A 24,105-nucleotide genomic window follows, 5' to 3' on the forward strand; every position below is an offset into this window, starting at 1 on the left:
GAGGCTCACGGCCGTGCCGAGGCTCACGGCCGTGCCGAGGCTCACGGCCGTGCCGAGGCTGGCCGGGCGGAGGCCGGCGGCAGGTGGAGGGGCGCCGGCGGGATGCACCAGAAAGCCAGTGACATCATGTTGTGGGTTTTTTTTCCAGGATGAAATGTAATTTGCAGACGACTTCCCCGGCCGCCCGCAAGCGCTGGGGCTCCACGGCGAGGAGCAGGACGGGTCTCCCCAGGACACACAGGCGCCCGCCAGAGGAGTGCAGGGCTGGGCCAGGCCTTTATTTTTCCCCCCTTTTGGGTCAGAAAAAACATTTTATTTCCTAACCCACCGGTGCTGTGCAAGGGGCTCGCCGGCACACAGAGAGCAGGGCCGGCCGGGGGCTGAGCAGACCACAGCCCGGCACAGCCGGCGCCAGCGCCCCGTCGGGGACCCCCCATCCCCATGGCAGGGCAGGATCCATCCCCGGCCGCCCAACCCGGGATGGCTCCTTTCGCCTCTTCCCTCTTAATTTTGTTTAGAAACTTGTCAGGTTGGTACATAAAGGAGGTGGAAAGATCAATCCCGGCTTTTCATCAGTGTGGGAAAAAGTATTTCACTAATCCATATTTATTGGTGTAAGGAGCGGGGGGGGGAGGGCGAGAGACCCTAATGGTCAGGAGCAAAGGACAGAAGGGACAGTTTAAGGCTGCCCTTTTCGGAGAGGTCACATGTCACCAAAATCTTTCGGTTGTCTCGGGATTGGTTACATTCTGTTCTCTTTTTTTCTATTGAGGTTGCCAAGCAACTGGCTAAGACCAGCCAAGATATTTTCTTTATTACAAGTGGAGCAGAAAGCAGCAAGGAGGAGAGAGATAAAAAAAAAAAAAAAGGGAGAGAAGAGAAGAAGTTTAGACAATTAACATTTATAGGATCACATAACTTCATTAACTCGGCCGAGATTTGGGAAAGAGACTTCAAAAAAAAAAAAGGTGGTGGTGGTGGGGAGCGTTAGGAATTAAAGCGAGTTAAAAGGCCGGCAGGTCTGGGGCTAAAACAATGCCAGAGTGCCTGGAGCAGCAATGGGGGCTTCCCTCCGATGGTTCCCGCTTCCCAAAGAATCGGACGGTCCCGGGCAACGGCTGCGACCCAGAGCAGGGGCCTTCAGCTGCTGCTGCTGCTCTTTTTTTTCTTTTAAATGACGGTTGTCTTTTGATTTTCACACTCTTAGGAAGTGGGTTTATTGCTAATAGGGCTGGCAGGGAGGCAGGGGAGCCCTTCGGAGGGAGATGCGTGGCCGTGGCAGGAGCTGGGCATCCCCCTGCTCCCCACCATGGTGCAGGGCAGGGGCTGCGGGGACATGGCTGTCCCCAAGCCCTGGGACACCTTCATGCCTCTGCAGGGTGGGCAAAACCTCCCAGGGCCAGGAAGGAGCCTCCGCGGGAGAGCAGCCCCCGGTCACAGATCCCTGCCCCGCTGGTCCCTGCGCAGAGCTCAGGCCTAACCCCAAAGCCGGGCTGTCCCCTGGCCCAGGCCTGGCCCCACCGCGGGCAGGGGACGTTGCTGTGGGCCGGGGACAGGGACTGGGGTCACCCCGCAGCTCCGCGGGGCCGGGCTGCTCTGAGCATCCTTGGGGCCGCGGGATTTTCTCTCCCAGCGGGATTTTCTCTCCCAGCACGAATGGATCCCTCTCCCCACGAGGCCAGACCCTGTGCGAGGACACGGCGGGGGGTGGGTGAGGAGGGGCAGGGACCCCCCCCCGGCGAACTCCCCGCAGGCCCTGCATACCCCCCTAGCTCCCCACTCCCCCGGTTCTGCCCAGGGACCCCAGCGACACCCAGGGCAGTGGCAGGCAGCGATGGGGTGAAGGCAGGGGCCAGCGGCTGCGGGGACCCCCGGCAGGTCGGGGCTGGGGGGGTCCCCGGGAGGGGAGAGGCAGGAGATGCCCCCGCTCCCCCGGCCGGAGCCCGCAGCTGCCGGCCTGGCAAGTCGGTAATATTCATTAGGGGAAAACAATGAGCATTATTTATCCCCAGCACTTTCCCTGCCGTGGGGGGCCGGGGTGGGGTGCAGGTGACCCCGTACCCCACGGGAGACCCGGATTGTGCCACCCCCGCGGCAGCGGGACCGGGGGGGTCCCCAAGAGGGACCGGGGGGGTGGGGGGGGACCCCAGCCCTACCGGGCGGCTGGGGGGGGGACACCCCACAACCCCGAGCGGGGCCAACACCGGCTGTCCCCGGACCCGGGCGCCGAGACCCCGAGCCGGGGCGCACCCCGGGGTCCCCGAGCACCGGGCCCGGGCGGGTGCGGGGGGCTCCGGGCCGGGCCGAGCCGGGCCGGGGGCTGGGGTGTGGGAGCTGTGTCTTTAAGAGATGGCTGGCTCCAGGTTGCAGCTGCTGTTTCTGTGCTATAGAGACAGTGGAGATTCATTACTCCTAAAACACAATGGGCATTTATCACCCCGTGGTGTTATTCAAATCCAGTACCAATTGAAGGTCATCCCCATTCTTTTCTCGCCGGCTCTGCAACACATTTATTGTTGTGCCGTTCAACTAAAAGCCCTGCCCGGCCCCGGCGCAGCCCGCAGAGCCCCGGTGTGCGCATCCCTCCCGGGCGGATTTGGGACCCTCCCGGGTGGATACGGCGTGGAGGAAGAGGGGCAGAGCCGGAGCGGCTCGGCTCGGCTCGGGGCCGGCGGCAGGTGCAGCGGTAACCCCGCCGTTGTGCCCCGCCGAGCCGCGGGGGCCGCCCGCTCCGCCCCCGCGGGACGCACTTTCCGCGCCCCGTGGAAACTCGGAGCCCCGCGGGCCGCCGGGGCGGAGGGCGGCTCGGGCAGCCGGGGGTCCGCCGCTCGCCCGTCCTCGGCCCTCAGCCCTTCCCGCCCCCCCCCCACCCCACCGGGGGGACCTGCCCGGCCCCGCCGCGGAGCGGCCACGGCCACCGGCACCGGCACCGGCACCGGCGGGGGAAGCGCCGGCAGCAGCGGGCCGGGATTTTTCCCTGCCTGGAGAGGGGGGATTTGTTCCCAACTTCGCGGGAGCCGGTCGGTGAGCAGGGGCTGGGGGAGAAGCCTGGATTTTTTCCTCTTTTTCTTTTATTATTATTATTATTATTATGATTATTAATATTCCACCCCCCCGTTGGGCATTTATAAATTTCGGCGATTTTTTCAAAGTGCCCGAATTTTGAGGGCGATCCGCTTGGAATTGGTTAATTCTCGGAGGCAGGAGCGGCGGCGGCCGCAGCGCGGGGCCGGGGGTCTGTGCCCGCAGCCCCGCGGCATCACCCCCGCCGAGCCCCCGGGGCTGCCGGAGGCACCGAGCCCCGGCAGCGGCAGCCGGCCCCGGCGCACCGAGCCCCCGCTCCACCGGCGCTGCTCCGGCGGGGATGGATCGCTGGTTTTCGTTTTCTGGCTTTTTTCTTTTTTTTTTTTTTTTTTTCGCTTGATGTTGGTTTATTTTTTTTCTTTTTCTCTCTCTCTCTTTTTTTTTTTTAATAAGGGCTGATTTTTTTTTTTTTTTTTTCCGGAGGGGTAAGCAACGAGTTGATAAAATTAAACCCCTCGCGGTGCCATTAAATCGAAACCGGGATGCGAAGCGCCGCGGCTGCGCTAGAAACTTGTTGGGGCCGAAGAAGCGGCTCCGCAGGGCCGGGGAGCGGGGAGCGGGGAGCGGGCGGCGGCGGGCAACCGGCTCGGTGCCCGTGTGTCCTTGTTTTCCAGGCACCAGCTGGATTCCTCCTGGAAGATCCCGCGAGCCCGGGAAGGGAATCTCCGCTCCTGATTGTCCAAACGCAATTCTTGTGCGATGGAGCCGTACGAACCAAGAATTGTGTCTGGACATCTGTAGCAGAGATTTCAACTCCACCGGCGGGGCTCCAGGAAGGTGCTTTGGGGCGGAGGAAGAAGGACGGACCTTCCCCGGGCTCGGGGCACCGCAAGGTAACCGTTCCCGGCTGCAGCCCGGGGAAGCCTTAGCGAGGATTTCACGGAAACTAAAGAAACCCCGGCGGCGGCTCCGCACCGCTCAGCGCTGCCGGGGGGGTTCGCTCCTAATGCGTCAAATATCGGCCGGGTCCCCACCGGGCCGGGCAGCCCCGGGCCGGGCAGGAACCGGGCAGAAACCAGGCAGGGACCGGGCAGGGACCGGGCAGGGATGGAGGGGCCGAGCCGGGGACTCCGGCGCTTCGCCGGGGACGGAGCCGAGCGCGGCGGGCGGGCGCCCCGGCCTTGCGGCTCCATCCCGCTTTATCCTTCTGGTATTTATTTATATTTTTTTTTTAAATTGCGTTTTAATTTCATTTGATTTATTTCGGCATGCGCCCGGCCCTGGGGCGCGGCTGGGACGCCTCTGCACCGGGGGCCGAGGTCCCCGCCAGCCGGGACACCCTCCTCCTCCTCCTCTTCCTCCTCCTGCCGCAGCCTCCGGCTCGCCCCGGGCCCAGGGAGGCCGCTCCGGTTCCGCCGAGCCGGGAACCGTCCCCGCCGCTCGGGCACCGGGCGGGCTCGGCGGAGAGCGGCCCGGCCCCGGGCTCCCCTCCCCGGGCCGAGGGCTGCGGGGACGGGATCTCACCGCCGCGGCGGGGCTCGGAGGCGACGAGGAGGGAGCGGAGCCGAGGGCTGCGGCGGTCCCGCGTCCTCCCGGAGCAGCGCCCAGGAAACCCCGACCGGGAGGGAAGGCTTTTCACAGAGAGGCTTTATGAGTCCACAAGCCGAGCGACTCGGCCGGGGCTGCCAAGGAAACCCAGGAGGAGGAGGGAAGCATTGCAAGATCCGAGCAAAATTTCACCGAGAGCCTATCTAGGACAAAGCTGGAGGCAGAGAATGTTTCAAAAGGCTTTTATTTCAGAAACTTTTTGTTGTTGTTGTTACAGGATTTTGCTGTACCCCTCTTCTCCCCTCCCCTGGCTTCCCTCAATCTTCCCATTTCTAGCTTTTTTTAGCAATGATTGGCAGCTTTTACTACAGCAGGAGCTAAAGCCATCTGGGTCTACCTGCGCTAGCAAGGGGAATAACACCTCCCAGGGAAGGAACTCATCCTATCGTGAGCAAACAGCTGGGGGGGATAAGAACAGACAAGCCCAGCCTAAGGCAAAAACGCAGCGTAGAGGCAGGGCAGGCAGCAGCACTGAAGACAAACCCAAGTGGGAAAAGGCAGGTTCAAGTCCGTTTCAAGCTGCACGCCACACAGGTTCGTTGTTTTTCAGCCAGCTCCATCACCTGGAATCCCCTCTCCGCTCCCCTGGCCCAGCAAAGCTTATGGCTGCAGACTCAGGACAGAGAAGAGCCTTTGGCCCGTCCGTGTCATTTACAAACGGCGCAAGCTGGACTCGAGTCGCTGTGGCTGGATTTGGAAAAGGCTGAATATCGGTTCGTTACCAGCAGCGGGCTTGAAGTTAGGGTTTCTCAGATGCAGCAGCGTCGGAGTCCGTGGGTGCTTTTAGTTACGCAGGTTGTGGTGGGATAAACGTGAGAGGAGTCACCCGGGAAGTCAGATGGGGGAATTACTCTTTGGCACTCCCTCCGCGTCAGATAGAGCAACTCCTCTGTCAGGCGCAGGACGGGAAAGGCTCCTTGTACGGAGCACTCGGGGTGTCAGGCCAGGCTGCTCAAGCAGGGGCTGGTGTACTGCGCTGCTCACTGCCTCCCAGCTCCTCCTCGGCAGCTCCCGGAGATCAAGGACAGGGCAAGCAGTACGTGGTGCAGATCAGCTCTCAGATGTGCACCCATTGAGCTTACGGCACCGGCGAGCCCTCCGCCTCAGGAGAGCCGTTGCTCGGGCAGGAACGCTGCCACCGGGGACAACCGCGTGCTGCCGGAGCCGTGCTGAAACGCAGGTGAGCAGGGCAGGGGGGAGTGCAGGAAGGACAATCCTGGTCAGATGCTCCTAGAAGCTCGCGCGGCACGTTTCAGACCCGTTGGCGCCAGCGCTATCCTCTCTGACCCCTTCCCTCTGCTCTCGCCGTGGCCTCCCGGCTGGCAGGCGGGCCAGTCCGTCTGTCCAAGGAAACTTCTGGAAAGCGAACAGCATCCGTGCCCTAGCAGAGCCGCGCACACCCACTTCCGCTGCACTCACAGGACTTCCTCAGGGCACGCAGTAAGCAGCCTCCCCCTCTCGCTGATAGAAAGGGTTAAAAGCCACTGACTTTCTTTCCCGGGTCTCCCTGCTTTAATGGAGAATCTCCAGCCCCAGCCCTTCCCTGGCCAGGCTGCAGCAATGCAGCTCCCCACTGCTCCCCACTGCAGCTCCACTGCAAAGAACGAAACGCAGGCTGATCAATTCTGTCCATCACGGTGACAGAAAGGTAATTTCCTGCCCTTATCACTCCGTGCTGTCTCAGGCCGGGCATGGGTTTGTTTCCCCTCCAACCAAATGGTTATAAATTGACGTTGTTCGTGGGCTAGTACTTCACCCTGCCTCAGCTCAGGTATGAGAGAGGCATAAGGCATCAGAAAAACAAAACCGAAAAAGCCTATTTCTCTCCTACTTCCCATAAATAAATATCACAAGTGGAAAGTCACTACAGAGGGCTCTGAGGCTGTAATGTTCGCTACCTCACAGAAAAGTAACCTTTTGTTTCCTTGCACTTCATGTCTCACCCTTTCCGTGGCTGGTGCACAGACTGTACCAACACTAAGTACTGTATTAAAAGAATCCCAGTTCCCAGCACCAAGGCAGAGGCACCCCAGCCTTGCCCCAAAGCAGGCACAACTCCCCCAGAATGCCTCATTGCCTGCAAAGACACCAAGGTTCAGCACCCCTCTTCCTCCCGTCACAGAAAAACAAAGTCCCACATGCTGCAGGTGCTCTCTGCTCGTTAGGGTACCTGGAAGTGCAGTCAGGAGAGGTGAAATGAGGACCAAAAGATGGATGCTGTTGTAGTGGACAGCAGGCCACGTGCTGGTGGGTCTTTATTTGGATGTCTAGTAACAAGTGAACGCGGTGGGGAGTTGCAGAGACCGGGCACAGGCAGTTCAAGAGAGGTTTGGGTGGGTTTAGGTTTTTGTTTGGGTTTTTTGCCCAGGGATTTGGATTTACATCCTCTTGTTTTTCCAGGAGTTCACCCGCCGTGCAATGTCGAGATGAAAAGCACATTATCCTGGTCCTGGAGTTTATAATCCAGCTCACCCTGCAGGCCAAGAAAAAAAAGAAAAATGGTTTAAATGTCATTTCCAAATACTAGCTGCAAAGACAAAACAGCTCATAAAAAGATGGTGAGTGTTAGGGAGAGCAGAAGGGGATAGACTGATGTTTTCATCCTAACGGAAGCAAAGGTGAGAGATCAGACAAGGAGCTGACGTTCATTATCCCACACCACTTTCTGGACCAGGGTTTTGACAGAACAGGTGGTTGCCTGAGGCAGGAAAATAGTTAGGGGCTGTTTGTTGTCTGAGCACAACAGTGGGCTGAAAAGGGAAGATATTTACCAGTTGCCTGCTTTGGTAGAAATCTCCCCAGGGCTGCCTTCACCTGCTACAGCACCACCTTACTCTAGCGAAGGGGGTCAGCTTGGGGCTGTGAAGCTGCCCAGTACTCACTAAGTTGCTACCCCACACGTGGGGGAGACCTGCTAGCAGCCAGAGGTGCGAAGCCCGTTGCCAGAGGCCAGGGAATACGGGTGATCTTTCTTCAGACACTGGCTGACTGATGAGACTCAGCAGGTTAGAGAAAGGCTCCAGGCTTCTGAACAGCCACAGTACAATACAGGGAGAGAGATCCCAGCCTGCCCCTTCCCCCTCAAATACGATGCTTCGCTTGGGGCAAGAATCAGAAATAGCTTCTCTGAGAGCAACCACAGAACAGACAGAGCAATATTTTCAACAAAGAAAGTCAAACTGAAGGAGTACAGACCATTAGTTCCCAGTCTGCGTCGTTGATGAGCACCAAAATTCCTGGCCTCCTGCAGAAGAGAGAGAAATAATTAGGATACAGGGCTGCTAAAAAGCTTTGCAAATAGTTAAGAACAAGGGATGTTACAGCACAGATCACAAGCTGACTGCCTATAAAGCCAAAGAGAAAAAGGAATCCTAGCACGGAGGTGGAAACAGGTACAGTCTGTGCCCTTTCTAGATCAAATAAAGGGGAGGCAGGAGCAATCCCAAAGCTCATTTGAATCAAAATGCACCATTCCTGAGGATGCTCCGAGATGACTACATTTCCTTACGATGTAGAAAAGCCAGGTAATTAAAACCCATGCGCTACAATCAAGCGCAGAGAGCTCGATGCAAAGGTAGGGAAAGCTATTCCGGTGCCCCTACCAAAGGCACTAAACACCCGGGATCCACTCCGAGCCCCTGATTACAGGCAAAGGGATTCCCCTTCTTTGATCTTCAGTGTCCTGCAATTGTCTCTCCTGTTACCAGGGGACCTGGCACACGCTTCAGCTCACAAAGATCCGTGACGAATGTTAAACACCCCCAGCGCCACCCCGCAGTCAGGGATGGCTTACACAGCTCACTCTGCTCCATTTCTCTTGGCTTTTTTTTTTCCCTCCACGAGGTTGGCCCCATTTTGACAATAAAAATACATTTCCCAGAAGAAATATTTGTTGGCATTTCTCCGAGTGACTGCTTCAGTCCCAGTGATGTCAGCAGGGAACGGACGGACCTGCTAAAACTCCTGGAATTGAGGATACATGCACTACACTGCTCCAGGTGACAACCAAGAGGAAGTATACATGGCCCTGCTTCAAATTTAAGGTTTAAAGATTTGGGGTGAGGGATGCAAAAAGATGCTCTCTGTGGAACAGGGTGAGGTGTAGTGTGGGACACCTCCCATTATCACTTTAGCAAATCCCATATTTTCATGGTCATTAACTTGCTTCTTGCAACCAACAGGAAAAACATATCTCAAACCATGGGGATCAACAGAGAAACACAAGGAGGATTCATAACAGCTGTACTTACACAGATTCCCCTTGCATAAATAATTCTGGTCGTTCTTTCAACAGATTCTGTTTGATCCACTTTAGCAGGTTTCTGATATCCCCTGAAAGGAGAAAGGACAGCAGTTTACAAACTAGCTGACGGCTCCTAGCTGATGCCAGAACAAAGTGATTGTTTATCCACAAAAGAGTAGATGAGGAACATGCAAGACGGACAGCGATAGCTGCAAACCTCCAGTCAAAGAAACCACCTAACAGGACTGTCCCTTACCAGCATCTAACGGGCAGCCCTGCCTCAAGGGAGCTCAGAGCTCAGGGCTCTGCCCCAAACCCCATGGTTTGGCAGAGGAGGTTTCCCACAGAAAACGCATCCCGCGGAGAACGAATGCAGTTTGTGCTGAAGTGCCAATCCAGCAGGAGACTGCCGATGTTAAGATTTCTTTAACACATCCCATATCCTGCACGTTCTGTTATCACCTAACAAATTGATGTTTAACTCTCTCTGTGTTTAATTAGATTTAAAAAGTCCAAACAAGCAAGCCTAAGAACCTGAAAGGAGTAAAGGCAGATACTTTCGGTACCAAAACCAGCACAAACTCTCAGAGTTCTGGGGCACGAACATGTACATAACCATGCATTAAACACGCACGCAGGCACCGGCCACAGTAGTTGTATTTGGACACTTGCAGTATGCCTTGGCATCACACCTGCTGCCATGGCATGTTCCCCATGCCGTGCCTGCTCCCTCCTTCTACACTTTGTGCTTATAGCTTCTTTATTAAAGCTCAGCCTTTATCTTTCCATTTCAGTAGGTGACAGGAAGGATTTGTCTTCATGTAAAAGGAGGAGGAGACACTGCTGGCGGGTTTTTATAGTATCAATTTTACTTTGTGAGGCAAAAACAATTTCTTTAGTGATAGCATCAGTTAATTTCCTATTGGAGAGGTGAGAAGCGACAGAGGGGGGGAATAATCCGTTACAGGGTTTAGAGAAGCTGACAAATTGCAATGTGGAGTTCTCCTGCATTTGCTTCTATATTTCACTGTTCCACAAACCACTTCATCATTCTGAATCCACAATCAGTTATTCTCCCGGGGCTCCTTTAAACAGCCCTTTGAAAGCCCCGAAAGAGTTTTGTTTGTTTTCAAGGCGCAAGGAAGCTTTTCGAAGGCACAAATCCACCACTGAGGGCTGGAGCCCCGCTCGCAGGACAAGCGGGGATGGCTGGATGGGTTTCCACATCTGTCTCACGTGTGGTAACCTTGCCGTAGTCACGGGGAACCTTTCCACACGCGCCTCTCCGAGCTAAAATCAAACTCTGCATACGATTCCCCATGTGTTTGCTTCACGACCAGCAAAAATAAATGTGCTTGTAGCGGCTTGACTCAGTGCTTGCCTTACCCCAGGATTTCATGGGATCGCGGATGCTACTCAGAGCAGAGCTGGGGTTCTTCCGAATAACATTACCCCCACCACTTCTGTCACACCAAGGATGAACAGCCCTGGCATAGGCAGGTGCACATCAACTAGGCGATGGGGACATGTCCATCTGCAGCAGATGGGGGCCTCTTTTCCCGGGGAAAGGGGGAGGGGGATGCTCTGAGATTCCCTCTGTTCCCCCCTGGTTTCCCAGGGCATCGGTGCCTCCAGATGACAGCCTGAGCCCTGGCACACCGGTCCCACCGTAGGGCTGCCTGGAGCATGACAGGTATTACTGCCTCTGAGCACTGGATCACTCTGATCAGGGCAGAAAGAGCTGCTTTGTGCCTTAAAACTGCCCGGTGAGCTGGATCACCTGCCTGGGGCCAACCCACGACTTCCCTTGTAATGATATGTAGTTAAGAGCACAAAATAGACCATTTTCTGCCACTTTCCTAGCAACATGCACCGGGGATGGCGAGTGCCACTCAGAAGGTATATATATACCGTGCCGGTCAGTCAGCCGCCAGAACAAGAGTTAACTATATTCACCTTCCCCTGAAAAATGCTGCTGCAATGTAAAGCCCTCAGGATCTCACACCCAAACGGCTCCTGCTCTCCATCACCAAGAAATGAAAGCCAGAGAGGAAGAAAGCCGGAGAGGAGCCTTCAGGAGAAGGAGGGGGGGCTCAAAGGGGACACCAGCCCCACCGCAGCAGCGCCCGCGAGCTGTTTCATATTTATGCACTTGCGGCAGGGCACACAACAATGAACTGTGCCATATACCATTCTCCTTGCACGGAATAAGCAGCCCTTTCCTCTGGGACCTTTCAGGAGAGATCATTTAAACAGAAACACGCTGCACCAGCTGGATAAAACACAGCCACCTAGAAGCAGCCTGGACGAAGGGGTGAGAGGACTGATTTATTCGAGGCTGAGCTGGAATACTCCCTCACCCCTACTCCTTCCATAATAAATGTTATTTTCAGCCCCACCTGAGCCTACATTCATTTACTCCTCCCCAGAAGTCACGTACACACATACTGAAGAATTTAGACATTAGGAAAAAACCTGATACCCTTGTGCATGCCTGGAGCTTCCCCGCTCCGAATGGCAACAAAAATTAAGACCTCTTCTCTGCAGCCACCCTTAAGACATAATACTTTTGGCTGCTTTCTCAGCATTGAATTTTTTGCCCACCTTCATGTCTCTACATTCTGTACACCAATATTACTAGAATAAATCAATTATAAAGGATGAAAAATGACTAGAGCCACACCAAAACCATCTCCCACAAGTAAGATACTGAAAAGGAACAAGATTACTTCCATTCCAAGTGGTCTGGGGAGAAGCCATCTTGCAGCTCAGTGCTTCAAATAGCAGTCTTGATCAACAGCTCAGGACTCTGTATGTTATCATGATGGAAATAATAAGAGGTAAATTATAGCACAACCGCTTATCTCTTGCAGTTGACATACGTAGTGTTCCCAAGACATTTTCTTTCTGATACTATGCTACGGGTCTAACAGGTTTCCAGTTCCTGGGCTGAGGATTTGCTATGCAAACAGCAGGTCCTCTACAAATAACATATAAGGAAGGAAAAAAATCTCAACCTGGTCAGGCACCACATTCACTGACAAGTTAAACTGTCACTACGACACAGCAATTTTACAGCTGTGTTGGTTCTGAAGCTGGCCCCCATCACAGAACAGAGGCATTTGCTATTTGCAGGAGCACAGTTGTACTACACATGCTGCCATTTGGCTGCAAAAGCAACCATGCATTTTGGCCCCAGACTGAGGTCCAGGTGAGAGCTGAGACGATGCAGCATTTCGCTCCCGCATCACCAACTCAAGTCCAGCTCATCCCAGTAATGATATATATTTTTACCATTGCTGCACAGTTGCAATGAAATCCTTTTGGTAGACTACTCCATTTGAGTCACAGCAAACAAATTTCCGCACCAAAAAATCCACTCTAATTATTGTTAACTGTCCTCACCATTGGCAGCATCAGCAGAGAAGCCAGAGCAAACCAGCCAAGGAAGCTGAAATATTCTCAAACTGCAAAGGAGGGACTGAAGCACATGGTAGGAAATCCCTGTCTTATTTGTATACAGAGACAGCTTCTGTTGCTTGTGCTAACAGTACATCAGACCTCCCCAAATTCTCAGGAAAAATAATCTAAAGTTAATTAAAAAAAGAAAAACCGACAAATGTTTGAGAAAACTGTTTAGTTCAAGTGCACAGATGGGAGCTCAAATCCACAATACATGCATAAAACAAATCACCCAGCGAAACACACAGCTCAGGAAAATGAAGTGTGTGCTTGCAGTGACACAAAGTCATTGGCTTGTCACGCAAGCAGACAGGATGCAAAAACTGCAGCGAGCGTGCATACAAAAACCCAACAGCGTCGGCTCATTTGCAGCCCAGCTGCATCATAAACACTTCTGGTTGTGGCAGACAGAACTGCACAGTCTGCTCGGTCCCCTTGCGTATCTTCCAAGGCCTGATCTTCCGAATTACCACAACTGTTCCTTGATGAAGAATCTACTGAGCTTCCTCTGCAAGAGAAATGCATCTAAGACTCCATTTTAGCACTGCCTGGAACAAGAGCCCAGGTTCATTTGCACCCTCAAAACCAGGGCTGAAATCCATAGATCTTTCCTAGCTCAATAAAACCTCCTGGGCCTGACAGATTCATCAGTGATAACTCAGCAAAGAGGACACTCGCTGTGTGCAGAGGGAAACCAGGTGCCTCGAATAAGAAGCACCAAGCTGGGTGTTGCACTAGAAGGATCTCACACTGAACTGATAAATGTGCAGAAACGCAGAAGGATTTTGTGCAACTGTAATACCAGTTGACACAGACACGCAGCTCTCTGCTCCCAGGGAGCTGCACAGGTCGCTGACAGATTCACACACGCACACATGCAATAATCAGACACCTCCATGTCCCTGCCTTAAAATCCATATACAAACCCACACAAAGCACAAAGTGCCTCGAAGGGCACCCAGAGGGTGTAATTACACCCATATTCTTGCCTTGGCTGCAGAACTGGGAGCTTATTTCAGGGAAATAGGGGAATCCTATAAAGGCCAAACCATGGAAAATTCCCTTCTGGTCCGTAATAAATAAGATATATGCGGCACTGGTCACTAAGGGGTCAGTGCTGCAAGCGCACCGTGCTTTCCCGGGCCGCCTTGCGGATACCTCCCTGTGGGGTACCATTTCTTTGACCCAGAATAAGATCATTTATCATACTGACCATGGCTGAGCTCCAATTTGCTGAGGTCACTAACTCTGGACGAGCGCCGCTCCACCCACATTCTCAGCCACCGGCCTGTAACCATGACAAAGCCCCTTCCCTGCCGCTCCTCTGCCATTATTCCCCCTGCCTGCATGGAAATGTATGGAAAGACAATTTGTATGCCCCTTTCCCTGCTTAAGCAGCTTGTTTTTAAAATAGATGAACCAGCTCCCAATACCTGCTGCCCCTCCAGGTGCATGCCTTCTCTCTGCTTTTGAATCTGATGGCCCTCCAGGAATCTGCTCTCTAAAAGAGCTTGTTACAAAACCTGACCTAAGGGATCCTTCAGACTCCTCCAGCCTCCCATCTGATATGCAAATCATTCGCTGAAGCAGACGATGGTGTGCCATAAACTGCAGAAGAAGACCTGGAATAGCTGATATAAATGGAGTCACAGGCAAATGGGCTCAGTACTACGCAGAGTGAGCAGCAAGGCAAAATTTTGCAGCAAGAGCAAAATCCATTTTCTCTGACAAGTGCACAAGCCAATCCTGCCACGCACTGGAGTGGGCAGTGATTTAAGTACTAGGGAAAAAATTAGGGGGTAACTACAGCCAGACATAAGAGAATCCCAGTCGTTGCTCTCATCTGTTCTTGCCTGCTACAAATGAACACCAAGGTCTTGGTTTCTGTAATTTTTAATTGCTTTATGACATCTTTTTCTCACTTCTCAGCTAGAAGAGCAACACTCTTCTCCATTTTCTTGTGTCCACAAAATGGGAAGGGATCACAAGGGTCTGTCATAGCCCTCCTGTTAGCAGTGAAGACTCAGATCCCAGCCATCACCCAGCAATTCTCAGCCCTGAGATTTTAATCACAACGCTCATGAACTGGAGAGGAACTGCTTGGGATCTTCCACTCCCCACAGGTTGCTGGTAGGAGAACACAAGTTCAAGGGATCTCCAATCCCACTTGCTAGCCAGCAGCAAGCCTCCAGATCCATCAGCTCCCATGACAAAAAAAGCAGCTCCGAGCTGATTCTCAGGGTAAACCTAATCCCTACTCGTTTCCAAAGTCAGAGCATCTAATCCCGTAACACCCAATGCTATTGTCACTTCAGGCTCCCAAATAAATGCCAGTGCACCAAACTGTCTCTTTTAATTAGGATCACAGATCACTAGTGCTGGCCTAGGGTCTTGCCTCTCCTTCAAAATTGTCAAAGGAAGGAACCGAGAGTGCCTCAAAGACTATCGCACTGGCAGCAAAGCGCCAGATTGGCAATTGCAGACATTAAAAATAACATCTCCTTAACAGGTCCTGTGATTTTATCCCTCTGCCAGTGCAGAATTATTCTCAAAAGACCATCCCAAGCCTTGCCCGCTTTAAGATGCCTGAGCAATGTAGACCTACTACCAAACCCCAAGGAGACTGTGCCATGGTCTAATAGTTTTTGCAGTCAGGAATCTTCTGCTAATGCACCAAACTCCCATTCCTTCATCCCTCCCTATCAATCTATGCTAGATGATATTGCGTCACCCTGGCTATAATCTGTCCTTCCCAGTGATAAAGGAGATATCCCACCTCATCACTTTTCCATTCATTTATCCTGCTTAACCTTGAATGTTGCTGGTTAATTTTTTTTAAGCTGCTCAGGAAGACAATTCAGAGAATGCATTACTAACTGCGGGCGTAAAGCTTAGCCAAAACCCATCAAACTGAAATTTCCCCTCTCTCCTATTTTGCCAGCTTCTGGGTTTTGTGTGCATGCACGTGCACCGAGGGTTAAAAAGAAAAACCTTATCACTATTACAAGAGACTACACAGAGCTGATGTGAGACCCCAGACCACAGAGGAAGGTGGCTGCTCCTGCCAGCGCGCAGAGGGATTCCCCGACAGCCTGGCACTGCCCTGCACGCAGCCAGCCTGGCTGAGGGAATCCCGTGGGCTGGGCTCTCCCTGGCACTGCCAGCTGGATCAGAAAGTGCCTTGAAGTCAACTCCTTGCCCCCCTCCCAGTCTGGCTGGTGTCCCCTCTGGCTGCTGGATGAGTCAGTGTTTCAGCTCAGCTCAGGAACTGCCATGATTTTATTCCTCTAAATACAGAAATTGTGCAGCGTCCAGTCCTCGCCTCTCACTTTCAGGCTCAGATCTGCTTTGCTATTATTAGACTTTCATATAGGGCAAGCACCATTAAACCGATTCCTGTCCACCCAACCCAGCCACCCCCACAGATACTCCAAGCCCCTCAGTCTTACTTGAAAGGGGAAAAGAAAGGGCCAGTGAGATGATCAGGGTGGAGGAGAGGGGGGGTAAGATTTACAAGTGAATGGAGGTAAGAATGGAGCAGTTTGTGGGATAAAGGGGCTGCAGAGGGAGCTTTACAGATGTGCAGAGGGACGGCGGCTCATTGTTTAATTAAGCAGAAAGTGGCTCTTTTGAAAAGCAATTTTGCACAGGAGCTCTGAGCTCAGCAAACAACTCCTGCGAGTGAGGGCAGGAGGAGAAAGGAACAGCTGGCCCGGAGCCGTGTGAACCGCATGCTAAGCGGTTTAAAGGGCCCGGATCCTCCTCCCCAGCCCTGCTCCGCTGCCACCCTCTGAACAGTGCTGTCAGCACAGCAAATCCCACCAAGAGAAAAGAGAGAGCAGAGAGGGGGGGCTGGCACAGAAAGGTTATCCTGCTAGGTGTCCGCACTGCAATACAGCGGCTGGGAAGGAGGGTGGAACAGCCAGGCTTTGTTATCCCAGGGATTTGGTCACACACAAGAGCTGGTTTCTGGGTGCCTGGGAAGCTCCTTCCACAATGAGTTGGGATGAGCTGATCCGGTAACACGGCTCCACGGCCTCCCAGGAGAATGCTGGGACCGCTCCTGCGACGGCGCGCATTTGGTTCCCCGTTCCCTCTGAAGGACTCGTTCCTTGCACAGAAGCGACGCGTGGCCTCGCTGGGACGGCGACCCGAAGCTCTGCACGCAGCCGCTGAGCCCCGCACCAGGGCTGCAAACGCAGCAGGGACCGCTTGATCGTGGCGGCGGCAGCATCACACCGGGCTCCCAGGGCTGCAAACACAGCTCCTTGCACCGATTGCGGGAAAGAGCAGCCGGGATCCAGGGCTGAGCTGGTCCAGCCTGAGGTTCCACCCTGCGTAACCCACTGAATCCCCCTTCCTTGCCAGCAAATACATAATTACCTGCCTGAGAGAGATGCACAAGTAGGGGAATAACCCCAGAGTCCTTTGAGACCTGCGAGTACCATACGCTGTGGTTAAAAAGATTTGACTGCATCAGGTTCCACAGAGCTATGGGGGTTTTCTATCATTCTTCTAATAAGCCTCTGCATTACCAAATATATTTTTATTCTTTCTTTGGAGCAAGTTTTAAAATGTTAGGAATAATAAACAGAGCAATAAAAGCATTCCAGAATATTAATAACTTAACTATGATGTACTACCTAGCAATAGCAATGGGCATTTACAGACAATCGATGCCAACTGCCACTCTTGATTTTACACGTTGTTTTGGCATAGCACCCCAGTCAACTCTGAACACGTGCCATCCTGTATTTTTTAAGCAACTCGGCCTGTAACACAGGTCTGATCTCTTGAGATCCTCAGGCTCTTTTCCGAGAGGATGAATGCTCCCAACTCCCTAGCAGTCCTCCATGCTGTGCAGAACAAGGACCCTGGAAAGCAAAGCTCTTGAGGAGCAGACCATGCTCCAGGGATTTAATATAAGCAGCAACTGGCAGATTATTTTAATTTTCCCTCTTAAAAAAATCTGATTAGCAACAGGCTTTTTCCCTGGGGTTTTGGTAAAGGGAAACCACAAACAATTACCAAAACACACTGATTAAAAATTTATCCTTCCAGACTTGTAAGTGCCAAAACACACAGTGAATTCTTGATTACCCAAGAAGATCTCAGCGATCACTGCTGAAACTGGTCACTGCTGCTCCAAAAACACAAGTCCCATCACTGAAACCATGGGAGAAGTTGGAATTCGAAGGCCTGGACCCGCAGCTGAGCAGCCTGCAGCACAACTGCCAGAGACTTTACAAAGAGCCCTAACCTCCAGATACAACATCCAGTAGACAGCACAGCAGAAAGGTTTTGTAAGCACTCTTCACCAGCATGACGCTGCTGAGCTAAACCTGAAATGTCTACAAGGGTTAAACAATGCCAGTGACTTCCTACCCTTCCAACAGCATCCATGCAACTCACATGGCCATAGACAAATCCACCACTGTGAGTCCCAGCGAGATGGAGGAAGGAGCTCCGGCATCACTTGCAGAGCAGTCATACAATGATCTATTTGATTACTGAAGCACTTGGTTAAATTACTGTGGCTTGTTTCAGGAGGAGGCTGCCAAATACATTTTCAGTTTTTAATTTAGGGTTTCTCTCTTTTATGCTCCATTGTCTCTAATAGCCTCTTAGATGCTTGAAAATAAAGTTGATTTCCCTGCCAATTTAATCCTCTCTCCATGTGACAAATATCGTTATTCCCCCAGCTGCTTTCTCCCACACACACTGTTTTTATGCAGAATAAGCCAACAGGGCATTAATGCCTTTAGATCCTCTAACAGCATTATCAATGAGATCATCAAAATAGCCAGCAATTTGGGACAAGATTCTTGTTTAACTTGAGGTCTTCTTTCCGCAACAGCTCTAAAAGATTACACAGTCCTGCACAAAGTATAGCTTATGTAAATCTGTCTGCCTATGCAGATACATCACACCTTTTTAAGTTCCTACTTGGCAGCAACTTCAACATGCAGGCTAAGACAGCTCTGCTTTGGAAATAAAGAACTGCTGTTTTACTGATGTTAGGATACAAAAAGCCCCTTGGATTATAAAAATAGGTCCCGCCACACGGCTGTACCCCTCGTGGCTTGCTCTTGTCCCATTTGCAGCTTCCTTCCTCCTGCCTTTCCTAATCCCTCCAGGAGCCCATCTCCAGGCGTCAGAGAAGGACAGAGAATCAAATCTTCTTGAAAAAGTTAACTGGATCTGGAACCCACCTACTTTCCACCTAGTGCCTGTTACCAGGAAAAAGGAAATGACCACATAAGACTTTGTTCAAACAACATTATTATCAGAGAACATTGCCCTTGTCAACTATGGAGCACAGCTTGTTTTATTCATGTAAATATTTGTAGGTATTTCTTCATATAATTTTCCACCTCCCCTCACCTCTGGGATATATATAAAAATGCCTAAACAATTAAAATATAGCTGGACCCAATGTCCCAGAGAGAAGCAGCTGCTCTGCAAAAAGGAGGACAAAGACAAAAATAACCTAGAAAGAAAGGAAGAGTGGGTAAGAGAGGCCAAAATGGCCAAAAATAAGCTTGATGGCTAATGAAATCAGTTAAAATGGGGTTAGAAGTGCAGGTCTTCAAGCAGTGTTCATACTACAGATCTTTCCCCAGAGTATTAACTGATGGACATACAGGGTAAGGTAAGCAACAGGATGCACCAAGTAGAACTGAGCTGTTTTATTTCTCTAATTCTTGTAATTCTGGCTACACAAGGGCAGCAGGGAACATACTACATATATCTTTCTTTACCCAGAGATAGGTGAATTAAACTTTCTTAATGTGAATGAGGAAAATACAAGGCATTAGGAATAATATAAAAATATAAGAATTTACCAAATTTCTTGTTCACATGTTTCTGATCCGTTTCTACCAACTCCTCACTTCAATATAATTCTCATCCAGAAATATTATGAGGAGTGTCTCCAGCGATCCCTTACTGTCAGACGGTAACTGCACGTCTGCCCACCCCATCCCTGTGCTGCATGTAAATGTCACTATAGCAGAAGCCTCACAATTCAGTCTCTGCTCCTCAGCTGCTGCAATCCACAGCCTGCCCAAAAACTGAAACCTCCCTGTCACTCAATGCACATGAAAACAGCAGGCTGCAGATCAGGGGAGCTGGCAAGTGGGCACACTGTCCATTCTGCCACTCTTATTACAGGGATAGCAGCATCTGAAAAACAAGGCAGCGTGAAAAGCTGGGGGCAATAATGTGTTAGATGAATCTGGAATGAATTGCTGGAGATCATGAGTTTGAACCCTGAGACTGAGCCAGATCTTCAGGGAAAGATTTATCCTTTAGGATAAATCCAGCTCCTCGTGAAGTCTACAGAAGTCTTCCAAGCAACTTCAAGTGGGAATGGATTAGGCTACATACAACTGCACCGCCAACAACCATCAGGCTAGAAGGATATTAATCCCCTCTCTTCCCCTGGCAGAAATAAACATCTCATGTAATAACCCCTTCTTCTTGAGCATCTGATCATGGTTTGAACACCACCAATGTGGTGGGTATCAGTGGGTATTTGAAATTTACAGAACACTGACAAAAACGATGCTCTAGCCCCCAAGTTTATAAACCAACTAAATGAGTGTTTTGGCATTTCTTTACTACCTTCCATTTAAGGATCTTAAGTGCTTTAACAGTGCTGGAATTTAATGCTGAACTCTCTTGTGATACATGAAAGTATCACTACTACTTCACTAGCAACAGGGGAAAGTTAAGCAACACGACTAAACTCACAAAGCAAATCAGTATCAGGTCTTGCTTCTGGATCCCTAGTCCCTGTCCTTAACCACAAGATAACATACTATTCCAGTGCTCCTATTATATTTGAATTACACATACTTATGTCCAAGCATCAGAAGCGCTTCTACCAATCTCTAATTACTTCCAGGCATGGCAAAAAGATTTCAGGCCTGAACATTCACAGCACATAGATTATGTTATTAGCCATTCATGAGATATTAGTTGTTAGCATTCCCCGATGCTTTGTATTATTTCAGTTTATAATCCCACTCTCAAAGAGCATAAAGCATTGCTACCTAGCTGGAAGAATTCAAAACATACCTGTGGCAAAATTACATTGCAACTGAAGTATGCACACACATAAGGAGAAACAAGAGAGTTAGTACAGCACTTCTCAGTATTGATATTCCAAATCACAAGCCAGAGATTATGACTATTTATCACTGGGGCACTCAAGTCTTTAGCTTAACAGCATCTTATCTTTTATTGTAGAGAAGGCTATATGCAGGATGTCCAGTATCATGTTCGAGCATTAGCTTTGCCATTTTCAACTGCATAGTTAATATAAAATGATTACATATACTTGAAAGTCAAATGAGCAGATAAAATACATTTATGTTACATTGCTATACACACACCCACATATCTATATACGACATATATAAGCACACATATATACATATGCCTCTTGGAAACCTCAGAACAGGGAAGAAAAAACAAAGGAGAGAGGAGGTTATTGGTGGTTTCAAGTATCAAGCAAGACAAATGTATACTTGATGGAAACATTCAGAGGCCATTGTCTATCCAGGAGGAGGGAGGCAAAAGTTTTAAGGAAGGACTTGATTCACAAGTGCTTAGAAGACAGGAAAGATGCTCAAACTATTTCTGCTTGGTTATTTACTTTGAGGACTAACCATCGTCTGCCAAGCTATCTGATCCACGGCACGTCGGAAAGTGCTTTTAAAACACATTGATTCTTGTTGCCAACTAATGAAACTGCTGTACAAACCAGCTTTGTTTCATTTGTTGTCATTCTTTCAAGTTATCCAACAGGTTCTGATACTCACAAGGCTCTGGTTGACAGGGCAAAGTCACCTGATGCTTTTTGACACCATCGAACAAGAGTTCTGCACCACCTCTGAAATAAAAACAATGAACCACTGAGATTTTGCTTTATTGTCAAAAGGAAGACAGTACAAAAGAGGCGATTTACATAGATGCCACAACAGAGAAAACAAATGACACACACTATATTTAGCACAGGATTCTCTTTGTTCTTTTTTCCTCTCACAAACCACAAGTTCGTAGGGGAACTTGCCATCTCCCATCGCCAACACACACAGGAGGCTCCGTTGCGGGCCAGAACCCCACGGTGCCAGGCATCGTCCCAACAGAACAGAAGATGGCTCCCATCCCAACACGCTTACAAACTGCCGTGCAGTGTCTAGCCTAACGCCCTCCCTCTCCCTTCAGCTATCGGCATTGCTTCAATTCAAACAATATTACAGCCACCATGCTACATCCAACATCGCTCGTCCCTAACACCTTTTAGCCAGAAGTCTCAAGGCATTTCACAAAACGTGAAAAATTGTAGCATCCTTCTGGAATAAATATTCCCCCAGTTTCCACTTGTGAACAGAGAGAGGAAATGACTCACATGAGGCTGCACAGCAAGTCAGCTGCAGAGCCAGCAGTCCTTGAGTCCTGGCAACCCTTTCTTGATCTACTTACTACAAAGCATTCCCCCTCAGGAGGGACTTGACCAGGAGAAGCAAGCAGAGCAAGCAACCATGATGATAAAGTAAAAATAAATAAATAAATGCACAATCTTCCTCCACTGAACAACCTGACGAACATCCCTCTTCTGATATTTAGAACATACTGGGGGACTAGCCTCAGATAACTAAATGATGGCCTCTGCAAGCACAAGAGATCAAGTGTGAGCAAAATATGCAGAGGCTGGCAAGTACAGGAGCTGGTCCTCACACCTGAAAAAAATGGGATTTAAATTGGGTCCAGCTGCCTAATCTCCTTAGACTTAGAAAAAATAATTGATTTTCATAACTGCAACTTACAAGCCTCAGCAAGCTCCTCACCTATATTCTTTTTCTGGAAAAAGAACAGTTGTGAAAATCTTGAGCTTTACAAACATAAATCAGTTTTCCTGATGTTGTGAGGCCATAGGCCAAACTCAGTCTTAGAAGACTATGAAACTTTATCATGTGAGTAGGGACATGGATATTAAACATGGATGCTACTTTAAGATACAGGACACAGAAGCAGATAACACGAGCTCTTGACTCCAGACTGAACAGGGTGGCCAAAGTTTTAACAATTAGGAACTCTTAAAAAACCCTACTCACTTGATACTCAACTGAGGTAAAAAAATGACCAACCCATTTTCAAAGGGCATATAATTGTGGCAAAATGTTCTTCCAACTTAAACATAGGTTACTTTAGAAAAATTTTCTTATTAAGTTACTTTCTGGAAACTTATGGGTGCCTTGCATCCCTTGGAAACCAACACGATAAAGAGAGGTCTTTAAAATAAATAATCCCCACGTAAATATCAACAAAGATACATCCAGACATTACTAAGTTCCTTTAAATTCAATATCTTAAAATGCCACACTAGGTTTTCTTGGCTCTGCAACGGAAGAGCACAACAGAACCCTTGTTATGCCCTCGGCAGCGTTACTTATATGCAGCAACTCTCCTAAAGAGCACTCTGTTGGTGTTCTTCCACCAGCTCACAAAAAATAGTTATCTGAAAATTGAAGCAGTGATTATTAACATGAGCTGAGATTCATGCGAGAGAACAAGTCACAGCAATTATATGAAAAACATTTTTTTATGTAATGAAAACAAGGTCACGCTTTGTTACAGTGGGAAATGTAGATTGCAAGATAAGGTCCTTCTGTAATGCGCTAGCTGTGGGGAACTCAGCTGTGATTTGTACATAGAGAGCTCATTTATGCATTTCCAAGGGAAGCAAAAATGCATCTCACTCTTCTGGGAAAATTAGGAGAGTTACTGCAGCTGGAAGTGGGAAAGACTGAGGAAAGGATTCTTAAGGAGAAGGGTATTTAAAGGGTTATGGCATTTCTGTGTTCATGAAAGGGTGGGAAAAAGCAAATAAATAGTAGCCTTTTAGCTTCTACTAAAAGGAGGCTTTAACAAAATAACACAAGTATTTCCACAAATATGCACAGGCTTCCACTGCAAACACTTTAACTTCCCAGCGCCAGAGCGCTAGCAATGCAGATACTACAGCAACGAAGACCTGCAAACTGAAATGCTACAAAGCAAGAACCCGGCTATTTTACACTGAACCGAAATAACTGAAACACAAAGCAAACTGAGCGCGCACGTACACACACACAAACACACGCACACATATATATGTACAGAGAAGAAAAGCCGAAAAACGAGTGGAAGGTTTTTATAAATAATTTTAATAATAATTAAAAAAAAAAAAAAAAGGTTAAAAGGGGAGAAAGGAAAGGACTTGTACAAGACGCTCACACAGAGACATAAGCGAGGCCCCGGCGCCGAAGGGCCGGGCAGGGCAGGCCGGCCCCAGCACCGCGCTACCCGGGCAGCACCGCAGCGCTGCGGGAAACCGCCCCGGCGGTGCCCGGCCCCTCCCGGCGGTGCCTGACACACCGGCCGGGTTCCCCGGGGGGGCGGCCGCACCCGCCACCCCGGGCCGCAGCCCCGAAGCCCCGTGACAGCGGCGGCCCCCCAAGGCCGCGCGCAACAGCCGCTCCGCCTCAGGGCCGCGGCCGCCTCACCGAGGGAGCCCAGCCCGGCCCTACCCTCCGCCCGGGTCCCCGGCCCCCGCCGCCGCCGCCGCCGCCCGCGCTCACCCGAACTCCACCTGCAGCGACACGGGCGCCGCCATCTTGGCGGCGGCGGGCGGGAGGGGAAGGCGCGCGCGGGCCGCGCCGGAAGTGCCGCGCCGGCTTCCGGCCGCCCCGCGTTGCCCGGCAACGTCGGGAAGGAGG

General features: G+C 50.7%; 1 protein-coding gene across 1 annotated transcript; it reads right to left on the reverse strand.

Annotated features, from left to right (window-relative positions):
* Positions 1 to 6,852: 6,852 nt before the first annotated feature.
* On the reverse strand, positions 6,853 to 24,064 carry URM1 (ubiquitin related modifier 1). Its single transcript, XM_030000584.2, has 5 exons — positions 23,968 to 24,064; positions 21,166 to 21,236; positions 8,883 to 8,964; positions 7,828 to 7,876; positions 6,853 to 7,105 (listed from the first exon to the last, which is right to left on the reverse strand). The coding sequence occupies exons 1-5, from the start codon at positions 24,000 to 24,002 to the stop codon at positions 7,037 to 7,039; spliced, it is 306 nt and encodes a 101-aa protein (XP_029856444.1). The 5' UTR covers positions 24,003 to 24,064; the 3' UTR covers positions 6,853 to 7,036.
* Between the last annotated feature and the right edge of the window lie 41 nt (positions 24,065 to 24,105).

Source organism: Aquila chrysaetos, chromosome 24 (genome assembly GCF_900496995.4).
Source record: "Aquila chrysaetos chrysaetos chromosome 24, bAquChr1.4, whole genome shotgun sequence".
NCBI classification, from domain to species: domain Eukaryota; kingdom Metazoa; phylum Chordata; class Aves; order Accipitriformes; family Accipitridae; genus Aquila; species Aquila chrysaetos.